Genomic DNA, 13,318 nt, shown 5'->3' with positions numbered 1-13,318 from the left:
TGTCATTAGTAGATACGAATATGTATAAAAAGTTCAAAGTAAATAGTATTGGAGTCTTTTAATACTTTACTACAATAATATGTGAATAACAACCCAGTCATTAACAAAGTTAAAAGGCAAAAAAAAAAATAAAAATCAAGTCACGATCGACTCGAGTCTCCCAACAAATTAAGAAACGAATATTAAAGGCCATTTCAAGATACGTGGATACTGTGGATGGGCCTAACCAATGGGCTTGTACATTAAAAACGGAAATTCAAGTTATTAATGGAGATGGATCCATGAAACCTAGCGGTCCATAGTATATCCCTATCTACTACTATTTAATTTTGTTTTATCTCGCATCCGTTCGAATTTTTAACTACATGTTACTTAATAATAACCTTTTGCAGATTTTTTTTCCCTTTCGGGTTCCGACCATGAAACTTTTTCATGACCACATACAACCCATATCACTAGTTAGATTTATCATATCGCATCTTGTTTAAGTTTTTCAACTAAGTTTTCATACTACAACTTTTTCGCGGTCACATCCAATATCATTATGTACCACGACTTTTTTCACACTTTTTTCATTTAGCGTTTTTCAGAAAACTTTCTTATCAACATTTTTTTTTTCTTTCAAATTTTGAATTTTGGTTTAATGCATGTATACAATATATGCATTCCATTATATAAATTTAGAAGCGATTGTGATTTTAACTTTAGATATATTGTATATCGTGAAGTTTTTATCTAACATATACAGTGACATGTCATCAATAATAAAGCGTAATCACAATACATAACTAAATCTATGAATGGTACAATGATTTTTAATTAAATACATAAATAAAAAATCTAATCTAATCTAAAAATATACTTAAGTACTCGGTTTGTTACTCGTATTTTAGATGGAGAAACCAGGCCAAGGGTAATTTGGGTAAATAACACGAGACTAACATCCTTTTGCCAAAAACAACATTTCTGGGGAGAGTGTTTGAAAGGGGGGCGACAGGGGTTTATCAGGTTTGTCTCATAAAACCATCATATTTCTACCTTTTTTATTTTTTATTCTATATCAATAATAATTACAGCATTAGATCTTATTAGGAATGTTGTGAATATATCTATTACAGGGTTTATATATATCAACTTTTTGTAGGGCATTTATCTGTAAATTAAGTTGTAGGTTTACAAAGTGATTACTTTCTCAATGACATGTGGATTATTACTATTTTTTTTTTATTAAGTGATGATTAACTTTTAAAGAAATGTGGATTTTGTTTAAGTTAATGGTATTGTTTTTTGCAAGATCAATATTTGCAATTCGATTAATAATAAAAAAAAAACTAATTAAAGTACTGCTTTTTGCAAGATCGGTTTTTACAATTTGAAGATTGGAAAAATCGGAATTCTGATATTAAAATTAGAGATATTTAAGTTTCTTTTGCATCGATATCGATTCATTAGCTGAAATCTCACAGTTAGACCAACAAAAAGATAAAAGGAAGCCTTTAAATGTAAGACCTAATACAACTTCATAGCATATTGTGTGCCTTTAGCAGCGCCTTGTACGTATGCTTTTTCGTATTCTAAAACGTTTAATTTCAGTTTTGTTTGGCTTTAAGTTTTTGCCTTTGGTATTGTCTGTTTATGTTCTCATATAGACCTGGCAATCTCAAATCCGAAGAAGAAAAACTGGTTTGGTGTCGGTAAAATAATTTAGCTCACGGGTTGTTTTGGGTATGTCAGAACCATGATTACGGGTCCAAATGGGTGATACTGAGATGTCTAGTAAGGTATGAGCAGATCGAACGGGTTGATGTAAGGGATGCCAACCAACTTCTATCGCCCGTGTTAGTAAAATCAGTGTTCATAGAAGATTCAGTGTGACTAAGTGCAATTATCGTTTTGGCTACGCAAGTTCCCTATTAGATGTTGGTTGTTTCGTACTTTTGTTATTCATCAAAGCCCTAGAAACTGTTAAATTGTGGCATTGAAAGTAGTGTGCCCTGCATATATAGCTTAAATTGTAGACTTAGGTGTCATATGATACTTCTTTTTAAGTGCTAGTTGGCTTGTGGTGGTTGGTGATATGGTGTTGCTCTTCAAAAAAGATTTGCACACTAAGGATTTATTGTACAGTACTTCTTAAGTTAGTGTTAAATATATAAGATGATCAAAAGTTGGACTAAAGCTTCATTAGTTAAAGTACCTACTGAAAGTTCTAACCAATCAATTCTGTTGCAGATATAATCTAAGGAAAACATCATGTTCACCACAGCAGTAAAATATCTTGGTACAAAGCCAAAACCAGCAATGAAGGCATTAGAGCCTAGGTTTAGGCCGGAGCAGAATCAAACCATCACAAGGGCCATTTTTGAAATCCTGAAGGAGCATGGTCCTCTTAGTGTTGCTCAGACATGGGAACGTGTTCAGGTGTCTTTATATGAATTTTCCATCTGCTCATTATGATTTATGTTTGACGCTGTAATGTAATGTAATACATATTTTGTTTGAAGTTCTCATTGTTACAAATATTTTGCAGCAAGTTGGTGTACCAGATTTGACAAGCAAAACTCAGATGAAGACTGTATTGAGATGGATGAAGGAGAGGCAGAAGCTTAAGCAAATATGCAACCATGTTGGTCCCAACAAGCAGTTCCTGTACACAACATGGTTCACTAAACCACCCACTGTCACCCAGCCAAGAGCCACCAGGGTCAAGTCTTGATCTAAAATTTGAACTATATAGACTGGAATAATCATGTGCTTAGACTAGCTCTTTGTTACGCTTTTGTCCTTGAAATATGACTTGCTTACATCATGTCCCAGATTAGTTTTGGTTATGCAAAACAAGTTAAAGATCAGCTTTGCAATAATAAACATGTGTTGTTTTGCCATTTTGTTTAGCTTTATGAAGCTTATATTTTTGTAATCGGTAATATTATACATAGTGGTTTGATGTGTTCTGAAGAGTCTTGTTGAGATTCTTGCTATCTACAAAGTTATTGTGCCTTCAACGAACAATGCCGCATTCAGAGATTTAGAAAGTTATCATTCTTAGCTGATATGTGATGTCAATTTAGTCGTGAGATGGGTGAAATATCTTAAACCCAGTGTCATTAGGACTGGGTATAACTAATGTGGACCATGGTTGACCCAAACCAGTCTTATATTTTGCTGATGCTTTACTATCATGGTTAGACTGCATCAGACACATATGATTGTTATGTATGTTGATCTCGAAATCATTTAATTTTATCTTCAATCTAATCAAGATCATGATTGACCTTTGTTCTAACGGGATCAGGTACTTTCAATCTCTTAATGTAATTCAATCTTGGCAGATCAATGATTGTAAAATCTTGAATTAAAATCATGCATCAGTTACATAGCCTTTCAACTGACTACATGATCTAGATTCTAATCAAAGCCTGTAGTGTGCAATTGGGTTTATAAGACCATAATGAATGACCAGCAAAGGCTCAATCCCTTAAGTGTGATTTGCTAGGTAGCAATATGGCAATATTGTTGCAGACTGCAAGACAATATTGCATTGATTCTCGATACTCTAACTACTGGCATAAGGGGGATGCCAATCTAAATGAGAAGAATAAAGTGTAACAGCCTGATCAGCAGAGTTAATGTTAGGTTCAGGGGTCTTCTGGTGAAGGATGTTGCCCTGTGGCTCCAATTATTAGCACGTAAAAATAACGGTGGTATACAAAAGAAATTTTTATATATGCAGTTCAACTAAACATGAATCAACTATAGATTGCTGTCCTTTGCAATTCTGATTACAGACCAACAAACATAAAACTCGTGCAGAAGACAACAACTTTGCTATACTCTATCTAATATACAAAAAACCTTTTCAGGAGAAAATCGACATTAATGGTGGCCCTTTGCCGTTTGCAATACATCCTTTAGAACACCAGCAATTCTATCTGCCATATGTCGCTCTAAAAACATTTGTTTCACCCTCTCATACCCTCTTTTCCCCATCGTTAGCCTCTTTTCCACATGTGTAGCAAGTTTCACAATATTTAAAGCTAGAGGAGTCACCCCTTCTTTTCCAGCAGGATGCAGAAACCCTGTTGACCCGTTCACCACAATTTCTGCAGTCCCTCCTGCTGATGTTCCCTGTCATTTTACAAATGCAAAATGTAAATAGGAATCATCAATATAGCTAATAACTTTTGTTACGTGGACAGGGGATAAAGATGTATACCAATACAGGTAACTGGAATGCCATAGCTTCAATTGTTATCCTTCCAAAACATTCTCCTCGGCCCTACACAGAAAAACAAGATAAGAAATTGAAGTCAAAGGTCGAGTTCCATTTTGTATGGTTACAACAAATACCTAGAACAAATCTATTGCTATTTGCTAAAGGGTAGGAGCTTTGCTGTACTCCTTAGAAAGAAACCAAACTGTGTACCTGAGAATTCTGAACTAAGACATCGATTGCTGCTAGATACGGGGCAACAGTAAGAGTTTTATTCACAAAATGAACTCGATGTTGGATTTTCTTCTGTGCTACAAAATCCCTAAGTTCTGTTTCAAATTTTGTTTGGACACTCATATCACTCCCTACAATCACTGCATGTATTGATGGCACTTGTAGCTTCTTTTCTTGGATCAATTGTAAGCTCTCATAAAATGAACGTAGAAATAAGTCTTGACCTTTTCCCCGTGAAACACCTGCACATACATCATTAATTCATTATTATGTGCATCAGAAAAAAAAAACGTCACATTTTATCAGAAAAATATGATAGATAAGGAGATTGTTCAAATAACACCAAAAACACCCTCCCGAAACCTTTTGGCTAGAAAATATGATTCTATCTTCTAGTAGAAACAAACCTAATCACATTAGAGTTGAAGTCTTACTGTTGATAGCAGCATATAGTATGTCATCATTCCGCACCCCAAGGGACTCTCGGACATGCTCTCTCAAAACCCTATTGGCCACATTATCTTCAGCAACATCCATAAGTTCTTTGCTATTACCAAGGTGAACAACATATGTCTTTGGCATCTTAATTCTGCAAATTGAAAAATATATATATTTCACAATTTATGAAAAATGATCAAAGAGCCAAAGATCAGATTTTTGTTTGCAGGAAAGAAGAAGGATGAAAGGGCCTACTTTAAGCGTTCTTGAGTCCTGTTCTCCCAATATTCAGCTGTTACATGGGAATCAATCATAGAGCCAGCAACAAAAGGAAGGTGTTTGACATAGTCCAATTTGAAGTAATGGCCTCGCATTTCGTGAATCCACCATAACACCTTTGGCAGTACACGAGGAACATCTTTGTTCAATACAGCATCAAGCCATTTTCCAGCAACAGCAGTGTTTAAAACTACTAAATCAGCTTTTAGGGCTGTATCTATAGCTTCTTGACCCTTGGCAGAGAAAACCTAAAATATGCTAGAGAACATTAGAAAGCAAGCAAGAAACATAAGGTGGCATCTAAGTAAATATTGAGAATTACAACTATCACATCAAGTGAAATCTTGTTTAAAAAGATTGCATTCCAACATATTTTAATATATGACTAGCCTTGTATCCATGCAATGTGGGGGTGCTAGCTAAAAAGAAAGAAACGAGAGAGGTTTTGTGTTTTTTGGCGTGTTAGTGTGTGTGCACGATTGGTTGTTTGTCAATAAAGCAAAAGGGAAGAAGGGGTTGTTTGGTTATAGATTTAAGATATATCAGGACTGAGAATTTTTAAGGAATTATCCAAGGGTTGGGAGTCCCCAGCTATTCTAAGAACATTGCCTCACAATTTGGAGGGACCCACAAGATAAGTCCTTTATATAATACTCCTTGGTATATAATTCAGAAATCGAAGACGTACCTGCACTCCACGGTCCAACATCTTGTTCTCCAGGTTGTATATCACCTCATCTGTTCCAGATGGTTTTTGATTTGTTATCCAGTAAACTTCGGCACCAACACCACGCAATAAAAATGCCAGTTCCATTAAAAGCAATGGACCACCTAGACAATTAGAAAATGAAGCGATTATTTGTGGTACTGATTACTCATTTTTTCAATTATACTTTCTTTGATTTGAAAGGAAGTAGATCATTAGGAATACTCCTCTTTCTTTTGCTATATGATAAAACTAAAATTTTGCATGCAACTTTTCTGTAGTTCTTTTTTGAACAGCAAGGACTCACACACCTATATATAAACTACTTTGATACACTCATCTCTCAATTAAGTCTCGAATTCACAATCTCTTGATTGACAGGTCACCCGAGTACTGCTAGGCCAAAGGATAGTCAGTAATTGCATGTATGACTAATTGACTAGTAGTCGAACAAAGTTATTAGCAATATTCAAGTGACGGAAGGTATATTTAACATTCATAGTAAATTCACAATATAAAAAAATGACTTATAAAACTGTTTGCAAGTCAAGGCCTTAAGTGACTCCAAGCAATTCTACAACAATATACACAACCTACAGGGGAAAAGTAACTTCCCAAACATACGGAGAAAACCAAGAAGTAGGCATGGTTATATTTTTCTAATACAAGGCCACTGGTAAAACTTTTATGTTTAAAATGTATTAGAGCATATATCCATAGCAGAATTGTATTTCCTCAGCATTGACTAAGTATTACAAGTGAACGCGAGTCAGAAGATCACTTAATTTAGAACCACCCATTTTTACTTGTTATAATTCCATTATCAGAGATAACAGTGAGAGACGAAATAGACGCAAAGCCAGGCAGATTGTAAACAACTTATCCGTAAACCAGCTTCAAATGAATAACATAAGAGCTGAAAAACTATCTGAAGTTCCTACTGCGTTCATAGAATCTACTCCTATGCATATGCTAAACTTTGTATCAAGTCAACTAAACTTTTTGAGGTCATGAGTTGAAGACTATAAAATCTGAAATAAACTGGAAGGAATTTGAGTAACAATTGTTGGGGATGTCCAAACTATAACTTGGATGCACATGAAAAAATAGAGAGCAAACAGAATTATATGGTTGGGCAGATCAACTCAATCTGCTTAGTCCACAACAGAAAGAGAAAGATATTATATGATTTTGATACAATCTTTACAATTACATTGAGGTCCATATGCAGAGAGTCTAATTACTTGGACACTTGCTCCCTAAGCCAAATACCCCCACACCCTCACCAAGGAATATGCCAACCTGCCTAAATCTCAGACCTAAAGTTCCAAAAGAGCCAAACATATGTATCAAGCCAACTAAACTTTTTGAGGTCATGAGTTCAAGACTATAAATCTGAAATAAACTTTAGGGAATACAAGTAATCCAATGATATTGGAAGGCGATAGTAGGTTGTGTCTAGACAGTAATTCCAGTAACAATTGTTGGGATGTCCCAACCATAACTTGAATGCACACGAAACAATAGAGAAAATAATTATATGGTTGGGCAGATCAACTTAATATTCTTAGCCCGCAACCGAACTAGAGTGAATTTTTTGATTTCGAGGATACAACATTCACAATACATTGAGGTCATATGTATAGAGTCTAATCACTTGCTCCTTAAGCCAACTACCACCGCTTCATTCAAGGAAAATGCCAACCGACCTAAATCTCAAACTTTAAAGTTCCATACGAGCCAAACCAATAATTCTAATTTTTCATCTAGGGGCTACCCTTTGACGCACACCTAACCGAGTCACTCAAGCACCCTTGGACTCATACTTCATGGACTGGAATCGGGTCATCATCACAAACATCAGACTCCAAAACTCAGCAACCATAATCTAGAGAAAAGATACTAGTAACTATTGTTTCTAACATTTTCTGAATCCGAACTCTCTTCAATCACCATAAATGTGGTTTTATTGCATCATAGGCAAAGGGGCCAAAAGGGGTTCTTTAAAGTTTCATTCTTTCTACTTCAACAAGGCTTCTAAACTGTAAATTATCAACTACATTATCTGGGCAACAATAAAGATGAAAACTTTATACAATATATCTACAACCAATCTCTAAAAACCATACAAATTCTTATAAAATCATTAATTAAGGGATAAAGAATTACCAGAAAGGGAGAGTTCATGTGAAACAAGAAGAACACGTTTAGATTTCATGAAACTGAGTGGACTAGTACTTGTTTCAGCTTCACTCGATTTCGGCCGATTACCGACAACATTAAAATGTTCATATTGTTGAGGAGAATGATTATCACAAGAAGAATCATAAGCAGCCCTAATTATAAAAGCAACAGCTGTTGAAACAGACAGCATTGCTAACAGAAGTAACAGCCAGTGTTTCTTCTGGAAACAGGGTGCTGATGATGTTAAGAAACCTGATGTGGATTGTTTGGCCATAAATAATATTTTATTTTATTTTTTGTTTGTTTCAAAAGTGGTGTTGTTGTGTAGATCGCATGTTGATGATTATAGATTGGTGATTTGTTATATATGTAGATGTATATATATAACGAGCTAGGTTGTTGGGAATCTGAAGCTAAAATGTGTTTTGATTTGACTCAAAAAGAGTGAGTGTGAGTGTGGGTTTTGTTAACTTACACAATTTGGGTTTCTTGGTTTATACTCATTGGGTGTCGGTATGATCTGATCTCACCCTCGATTCTATATGGCAAAGTGCTCGAGTAAATTTTTAAAAAGCACCCAAAATACAACGATATCCGGAGAAGGCTCTTTATTACCCAAGAGGTAATCACATTAGCGTTACATTATTTTTTATCGTTTTTAATTTTATTGGTTAATTACCTGTTTATTTAAGCCTATCGACTTGGGAGGCTAATGTCAATAGTAGAGCTACACAATATGTAATTGGCGAGGGTGATAGGGAGCAACGATGGGGGCGTATAAGACATGGTTGATTTAATTTGAGATTTCTAAAATTTAAAAGAAAAAAAAAAGAAAAACGGACAAAAAAAAATATTTTTTTTTTTATTTTCTATTGAAAAGTAGATAGCAATGTTTTCTGTTTTTTTAAAAACTTTTTTTAGGAAAATATTATTTAATCACGTTTTCGTTAATTTTGTTTTCTTAATAAATAAAGAATGTTTTTCCCTAACTAAACGTCTCCCTAGTTTTTATGATGTGCCAACTCATAAGAAGGCAAACATAAGGTGCCATAATCACATGGTGGAAATGTGGAAGGTAATACAATAACATAAGTTCAAATAAAAACATATAATTTAGGACCTTTTGTAAACAAAGTTTTAGATTCTTTGAATAATGTACAAGTTTTAATGCAAAATATGCTAAAGATTTTGGCAGTGATCATTGAGCTCTAAATTTGAGAAAGAGATACCTAATGATTGAACAAACATTTGTGTAATAGTTGACCTAATTCCACAACAATACAATTTCAGCCACTCCATATTAGAGTGAAAAGATTAAAGGGACCCTAAATTTGGTAGCAGGAGGTAGTAAGATTGTACTATAAGTTCTAGATATAGACATTCTAATCAAAGTAATTAAGAAGTAATAAACTTTCTAGTCATATTCTTTAAGATATTGTGTGCAGTAACCTAATTTTGGTTCGTGCGTAATATTTGATTTTACGTCACGTCCCAAGGTGTAGTTTTGCTTACAGCACGAATCATTTCCCAAAAATAATGATATAACTATTATGTGATTATGTCATCGGATTCATCATTAACATCTTAAAAAGTAGAACATGAGTTGAAAACTAGATCAAATTTCTAGAGATGGTTTACTTAGACATATATTTTTATAAGAATGGAAAAATTGAACCGAGGTATACATAGATTTTGATCAGTTAAGTACATAAATTTTGTTTAATTGAAACAAATACAATATTGATGGTATTTTTGACCCTTTATTTGTTAACAAATACGAGGATTTCCCCAACCCCACCACTTTCTATGAGTAATACCCAGGATTTCACTTGCATCATAAGTTACTAAAATAATAGCCTTCATTGACCATACAAGTCTTGGGCTATCATTGCTCCAACAATGGCCAAGTCACCAACAATGACCATGACCATAACCATAATGTTCATAGCTATCATTGCTCCAAACCCGCTTTGCTACTCTAGGATAACTAGTGGAGGTTACCGGCCTCTACCGTAGTTTAATTGGTTTTAATAAGTTAGAAAGATCGAAAATATATTATCAATGTCTTTTAATTAGTTTTAATATTTAATGAATATCTATAGTAGTTTGCAAAATATAAACAAATATTAAGTTAGATCAAGTGGTTTGTGCATAATAATAAAAGCTAGATGTCATGAGTTCTAATCTTGTATTCGACTTTTATATTTGCTATTTAAAATTAATTAAAAAAAGAAGCAAATATCCACGTAGGCAAATGATGATGTGGCAAATGAAATGCCACATGGGCATTAAAAATATAAATTTAAATGTCAATATATCTAAAAAGACATTAAAATTATCAGAAAATGACACCTAAGCAAAAAGCCTAGTTGGCACGAAAAGAGAAATGACACATAAGAAAAAAACCTGTCATCTCTTAGTTATATAGAGAGAAGATATTGTGTGAACCAACATGCTTGGTTCATGCGTAGTTTTTGATTTCACGTATCAAGAGATGATCCGTATATATATCAACCACGTTAGACGCAAGGTGTAGTTTTGCTTGCAGCACGAATCATTTCCCAAAATAATTATCTATTATCCCTTATAAAATATATTGGACTCCTTATTTCAACAATCTTTTCAATATTTCCATATTACCCCTAATTCACACATTACCTCTAATTCTATATCTTTAAACACAATCAGACAAACACATTACCAAGATATAACACACAATCACTTATTTCTCTCATTTCTATTTACACACACACATATCGATTCCTCCTCCACTGTTTTGTATTATCATCACCATTTAACCGCCGCAACGCGGGGGCACCAACCCTCGTATAACTATATGTCATTTGACTCACCTTTAACATCTTAAAAAGTAGAACATTAAAAGTTGAAAACTAAATCAAATTTTTAAAGATGGTTTACTTACACATATTTTTTTATAAGAATGAAAAATTGGATCGAAGTATACATAGATTTTGATCAGTTAAGTACATCAATTTTGATTTAATTGAAACAAATACAAAACTGGTGGTTTCGACCATTAAGTTATCTGTTAACATACACGATTCTAGATTTCCATCAACTAAAATGGTCTTTAGCTCATAGTTGGAGTAACTCCACACCTATTTCAACTTAAAAAAGAAAGAAAAGGTACCAACTCTCTCCTAAACAACCAACCCCAACCCCACCACTTTCTATAAGTAATACCCAGGATCTCACTTCCATCATAAGTTACTAAAATAATAGCCTTCATTGACCTGACCACACAAGTCTTTGGCTGAAACCATATCACATAGTCACTAAAATGGCCAAGTCACCAACAATGACCATAACCATAATGTTCATAGCTATCATTATTGCTCCAAACACACTTTGCTACTCTAGGATAACTAATGGAGGTTACCTCTACCCCCAGTTCTATGATCAATCTTGCCCACAGGCTACTAACATAGTCCAAAGCCTTGTTGCAAAAGCCGTTGCAAAAGACCCTCGAATGGCTGCTTCATTGCTTAGACTCCATTTCCATGATTGTTTCGTTAAGGTTAGTGAACTAGAAACTCTTCAATATTTCACAATTTCATAATTTTGACATTATTGATGTTATTGCAAAAATGATCATATTTTTAGGGATGTGATGCATCAATATTGTTAGACAATGGTGGCGCACGTAATGTAGTTAGCGAAAAGGGGTCTCTACCAAATAGCAATTCGGTTCGTGGATTTGAAGTCATTGATGATATCAAAGCTGCACTAGAGACGGCCTGTCCACAGACCGTCTCTTGTGCAGATATTCTGGCTCTGGCAGCCAGAGACTCCACAATGCTGGTATATATTTTGTATTCTAACAATCCTATATAAATGATCAAGTTCTATAGTATAAATATTAAAAGAAAACTTATATATATATATATAACAGGCTGGGGGACCGAGTTGGGAAGTCCCGGTTGGAAGAAGGGACTCACTAGGTGCAAGTTTGCATGGGTCTAATCACAACATCCCAGCTCCAAATAGTACTTTTCAAACCATCCTCACCAAGTTCAAGCTCAATGGTCTTGACATTGTCGATCTTGTAGCACTTTCAGGTAATTATTTATAAAAATAATGACAAACAAGTAAACTAAAATTACCTATCATTGTCAAGAAACCACATGTCATAATCCAAGAAATTAAATATTGCATTGCAGGAAGTCACACCATTGGAAATGCTAGGTGCGCCAGCTTCAAGCAAAGGCTATATGGAAACACGGGCAACGGGCAACCTAACCAATTGTTTGCTGCACAACTGCGTGCAAACTGCCCGAGATCAGGTGGAAATGACAACTTATCATTTTTGGACAATGTGACACCAATAAAGTTTGATAACGAATACTACAAGAACTTAATGGACACCAAAGGGGTTTTGAGTTCTGATCAAATATTGTTTAAGGAAAACCAAGAAACAATGCAGATTGTGAAAGAATATGCTACCAATGAAGACATGTTTTTCCAACAGTTTGCCAAGTCAATGGTCAAAATGGGGAATATTAGTCCATTGACCGGATTCAGAGGACAAATCCGAAAGACTTGTAGGAATGTCAACGCTTAATTAAGATCGCTTTTGCAGTTCGTATGTCCAAGTGGTGGAAAGTCGAAACTATTCATAATTAAGGTTCTAATGAGTCTGAATCTTCTAATCAATAATGCCTAATAAGTTGTGAAAGAAATGTCACCTCTTAGATACATTTATCATGCATAATGCGCAGTATGTTTCTTGTTATTTAAAGTTTTATTAGTTGTATATCTCATATGTGTATGTATTGTGTTAGAATTATAGAATGTATTGATGATTTGCTGTGTAATAGTATGATGAACAATAATTCAGGGATGTGATTTGTAATTACTCGAAACATTTTTAATTCAAGAGCAAAACGTAAACACTAAAAGCTGAGGGGCTGAAAGGAAACATAATTGTAAATAAAGTATAGAAAAAAAAAAGATTGGTGTGACCGCCGGGAGTCGAACGCAAGTCTCAACGCCCACAGCAAGGAGTTCTTACCACTAAACTACAACCACCTAATGATTATTTTATTATATTTTTTTAAAAAAATCCATAGTTAAAAAAAGAAAAAAAACATAAGTTGTCTAATTTTGAGCTATTAATATAAATGTCGATAACCAACGTGATCTACTGATCAAATATATTCACATCTTTTATAAGGTCTTAGTGTTGGAATTTTACTAGTTAATATCTTAAAATTATTTACAAAATGATTAGAAACTCACGTACC

At 34.3% G+C, this 13,318-nt stretch overlaps 3 protein-coding genes across 3 annotated transcripts; 2 read left to right on the top strand and 1 right to left on the bottom strand.

Annotated features, from left to right (window-relative positions):
• The first annotated feature begins 912 nt into the window (after nucleotides 1–912).
• LOC122589310 lies at nucleotides 913–2,885 on the top strand. The gene is made up of 3 exons (XM_043761589.1): nucleotides 913–1,008; nucleotides 2,233–2,421; nucleotides 2,531–2,885. Exons 2-3 carry the CDS (start codon nucleotides 2,254–2,256, stop codon nucleotides 2,714–2,716), a joined length of 354 nt encoding a protein of 117 aa, XP_043617524.1. The 5' UTR covers nucleotides 913–1,008; nucleotides 2,233–2,253; the 3' UTR covers nucleotides 2,717–2,885.
• An 822-nt stretch (nucleotides 2,886–3,707) lies between these two features.
• LOC122588600 lies at nucleotides 3,708–8,557 on the bottom strand. Its single transcript, XM_043760747.1, has 7 exons — nucleotides 8,040–8,557; nucleotides 5,853–5,995; nucleotides 5,141–5,412; nucleotides 4,882–5,036; nucleotides 4,427–4,689; nucleotides 4,217–4,279; nucleotides 3,708–4,128 (listed from the first exon to the last, which is right to left on the bottom strand). Exons 1-7 carry the CDS (start codon nucleotides 8,326–8,328, stop codon nucleotides 3,877–3,879), a joined length of 1,437 nt encoding a protein of 478 aa, XP_043616682.1. The 5' UTR covers nucleotides 8,329–8,557; the 3' UTR covers nucleotides 3,708–3,876.
• Nucleotides 8,558–11,346: 2,789 nt separating this feature from the next.
• LOC122589384 (peroxidase 72-like) lies at nucleotides 11,347–12,828 on the top strand. The gene is made up of 4 exons (XM_043761677.1): nucleotides 11,347–11,592; nucleotides 11,679–11,876; nucleotides 11,968–12,133; nucleotides 12,236–12,828. The coding sequence occupies exons 1-4, from the start codon at nucleotides 11,356–11,358 to the stop codon at nucleotides 12,634–12,636; spliced, it is 1,002 nt and encodes a 333-aa protein (XP_043617612.1). The 5' UTR covers nucleotides 11,347–11,355; the 3' UTR covers nucleotides 12,637–12,828.
• Nucleotides 12,829–13,318: the final 490 nt, after the last annotated feature.

This window comes from Erigeron canadensis, chromosome 2, assembly GCF_010389155.1.
Source record: "Erigeron canadensis isolate Cc75 chromosome 2, C_canadensis_v1, whole genome shotgun sequence".
In the NCBI taxonomy this organism is placed as follows: Eukaryota; Viridiplantae; Streptophyta; class Magnoliopsida; order Asterales; family Asteraceae; genus Erigeron; species Erigeron canadensis.
This window is presented reverse-complemented; position numbering and strand designations above follow the sequence as displayed.

What these genes read in the sequence shown, in the direction of transcription:
- LOC122589384 (XM_043761677.1), top strand. Translation starts at nt 11,356, where the DNA reads ATGGCCAAGTCACCAACAATGACCATAACCATAATGTTCATAGCTATC. An exon ending in TCCATGATTGTTTCGTTAAG is followed by an intron (nt 11,593 to 11,678) that starts GTTAGTGAACTA and finishes TCATATTTTTAG; the next exon opens with GGATGTGATGCATCAATATT. An exon ending in CCAGAGACTCCACAATGCTG is followed by an intron (nt 11,877 to 11,967) that starts GTATATATTTTG and finishes TATATATAACAG; the next exon opens with GCTGGGGGACCGAGTTGGGA.
- LOC122588600 (XM_043760747.1), bottom strand. Translation starts at nt 8,328, where the DNA reads ATGGCCAAACAATCCACATCAGGTTTCTTAACATCATCAGCACCCTGT. An exon ending in ACATGAACTCTCCCTTTCTG is followed by an intron (nt 5,996 to 8,039) that starts GTAATTCTTTAT and finishes CTAATTGTCTAG; the next exon opens with GTGGTCCATTGCTTTTAATG. An exon ending in CATTCCAGTTACCTGTATTG is followed by an intron (nt 4,129 to 4,216) that starts GTATACATCTTT and finishes GTAAAATGACAG; the next exon opens with GGAACATCAGCAGGAGGGAC.
- LOC122589310 (XM_043761589.1), top strand. Translation starts at nt 2,254, where the DNA reads ATGTTCACCACAGCAGTAAAATATCTTGGTACAAAGCCAAAACCAGCA. An exon ending in AGACATGGGAACGTGTTCAG is followed by an intron (nt 2,422 to 2,530) that starts GTGTCTTTATAT and finishes AATATTTTGCAG; the next exon opens with CAAGTTGGTGTACCAGATTT.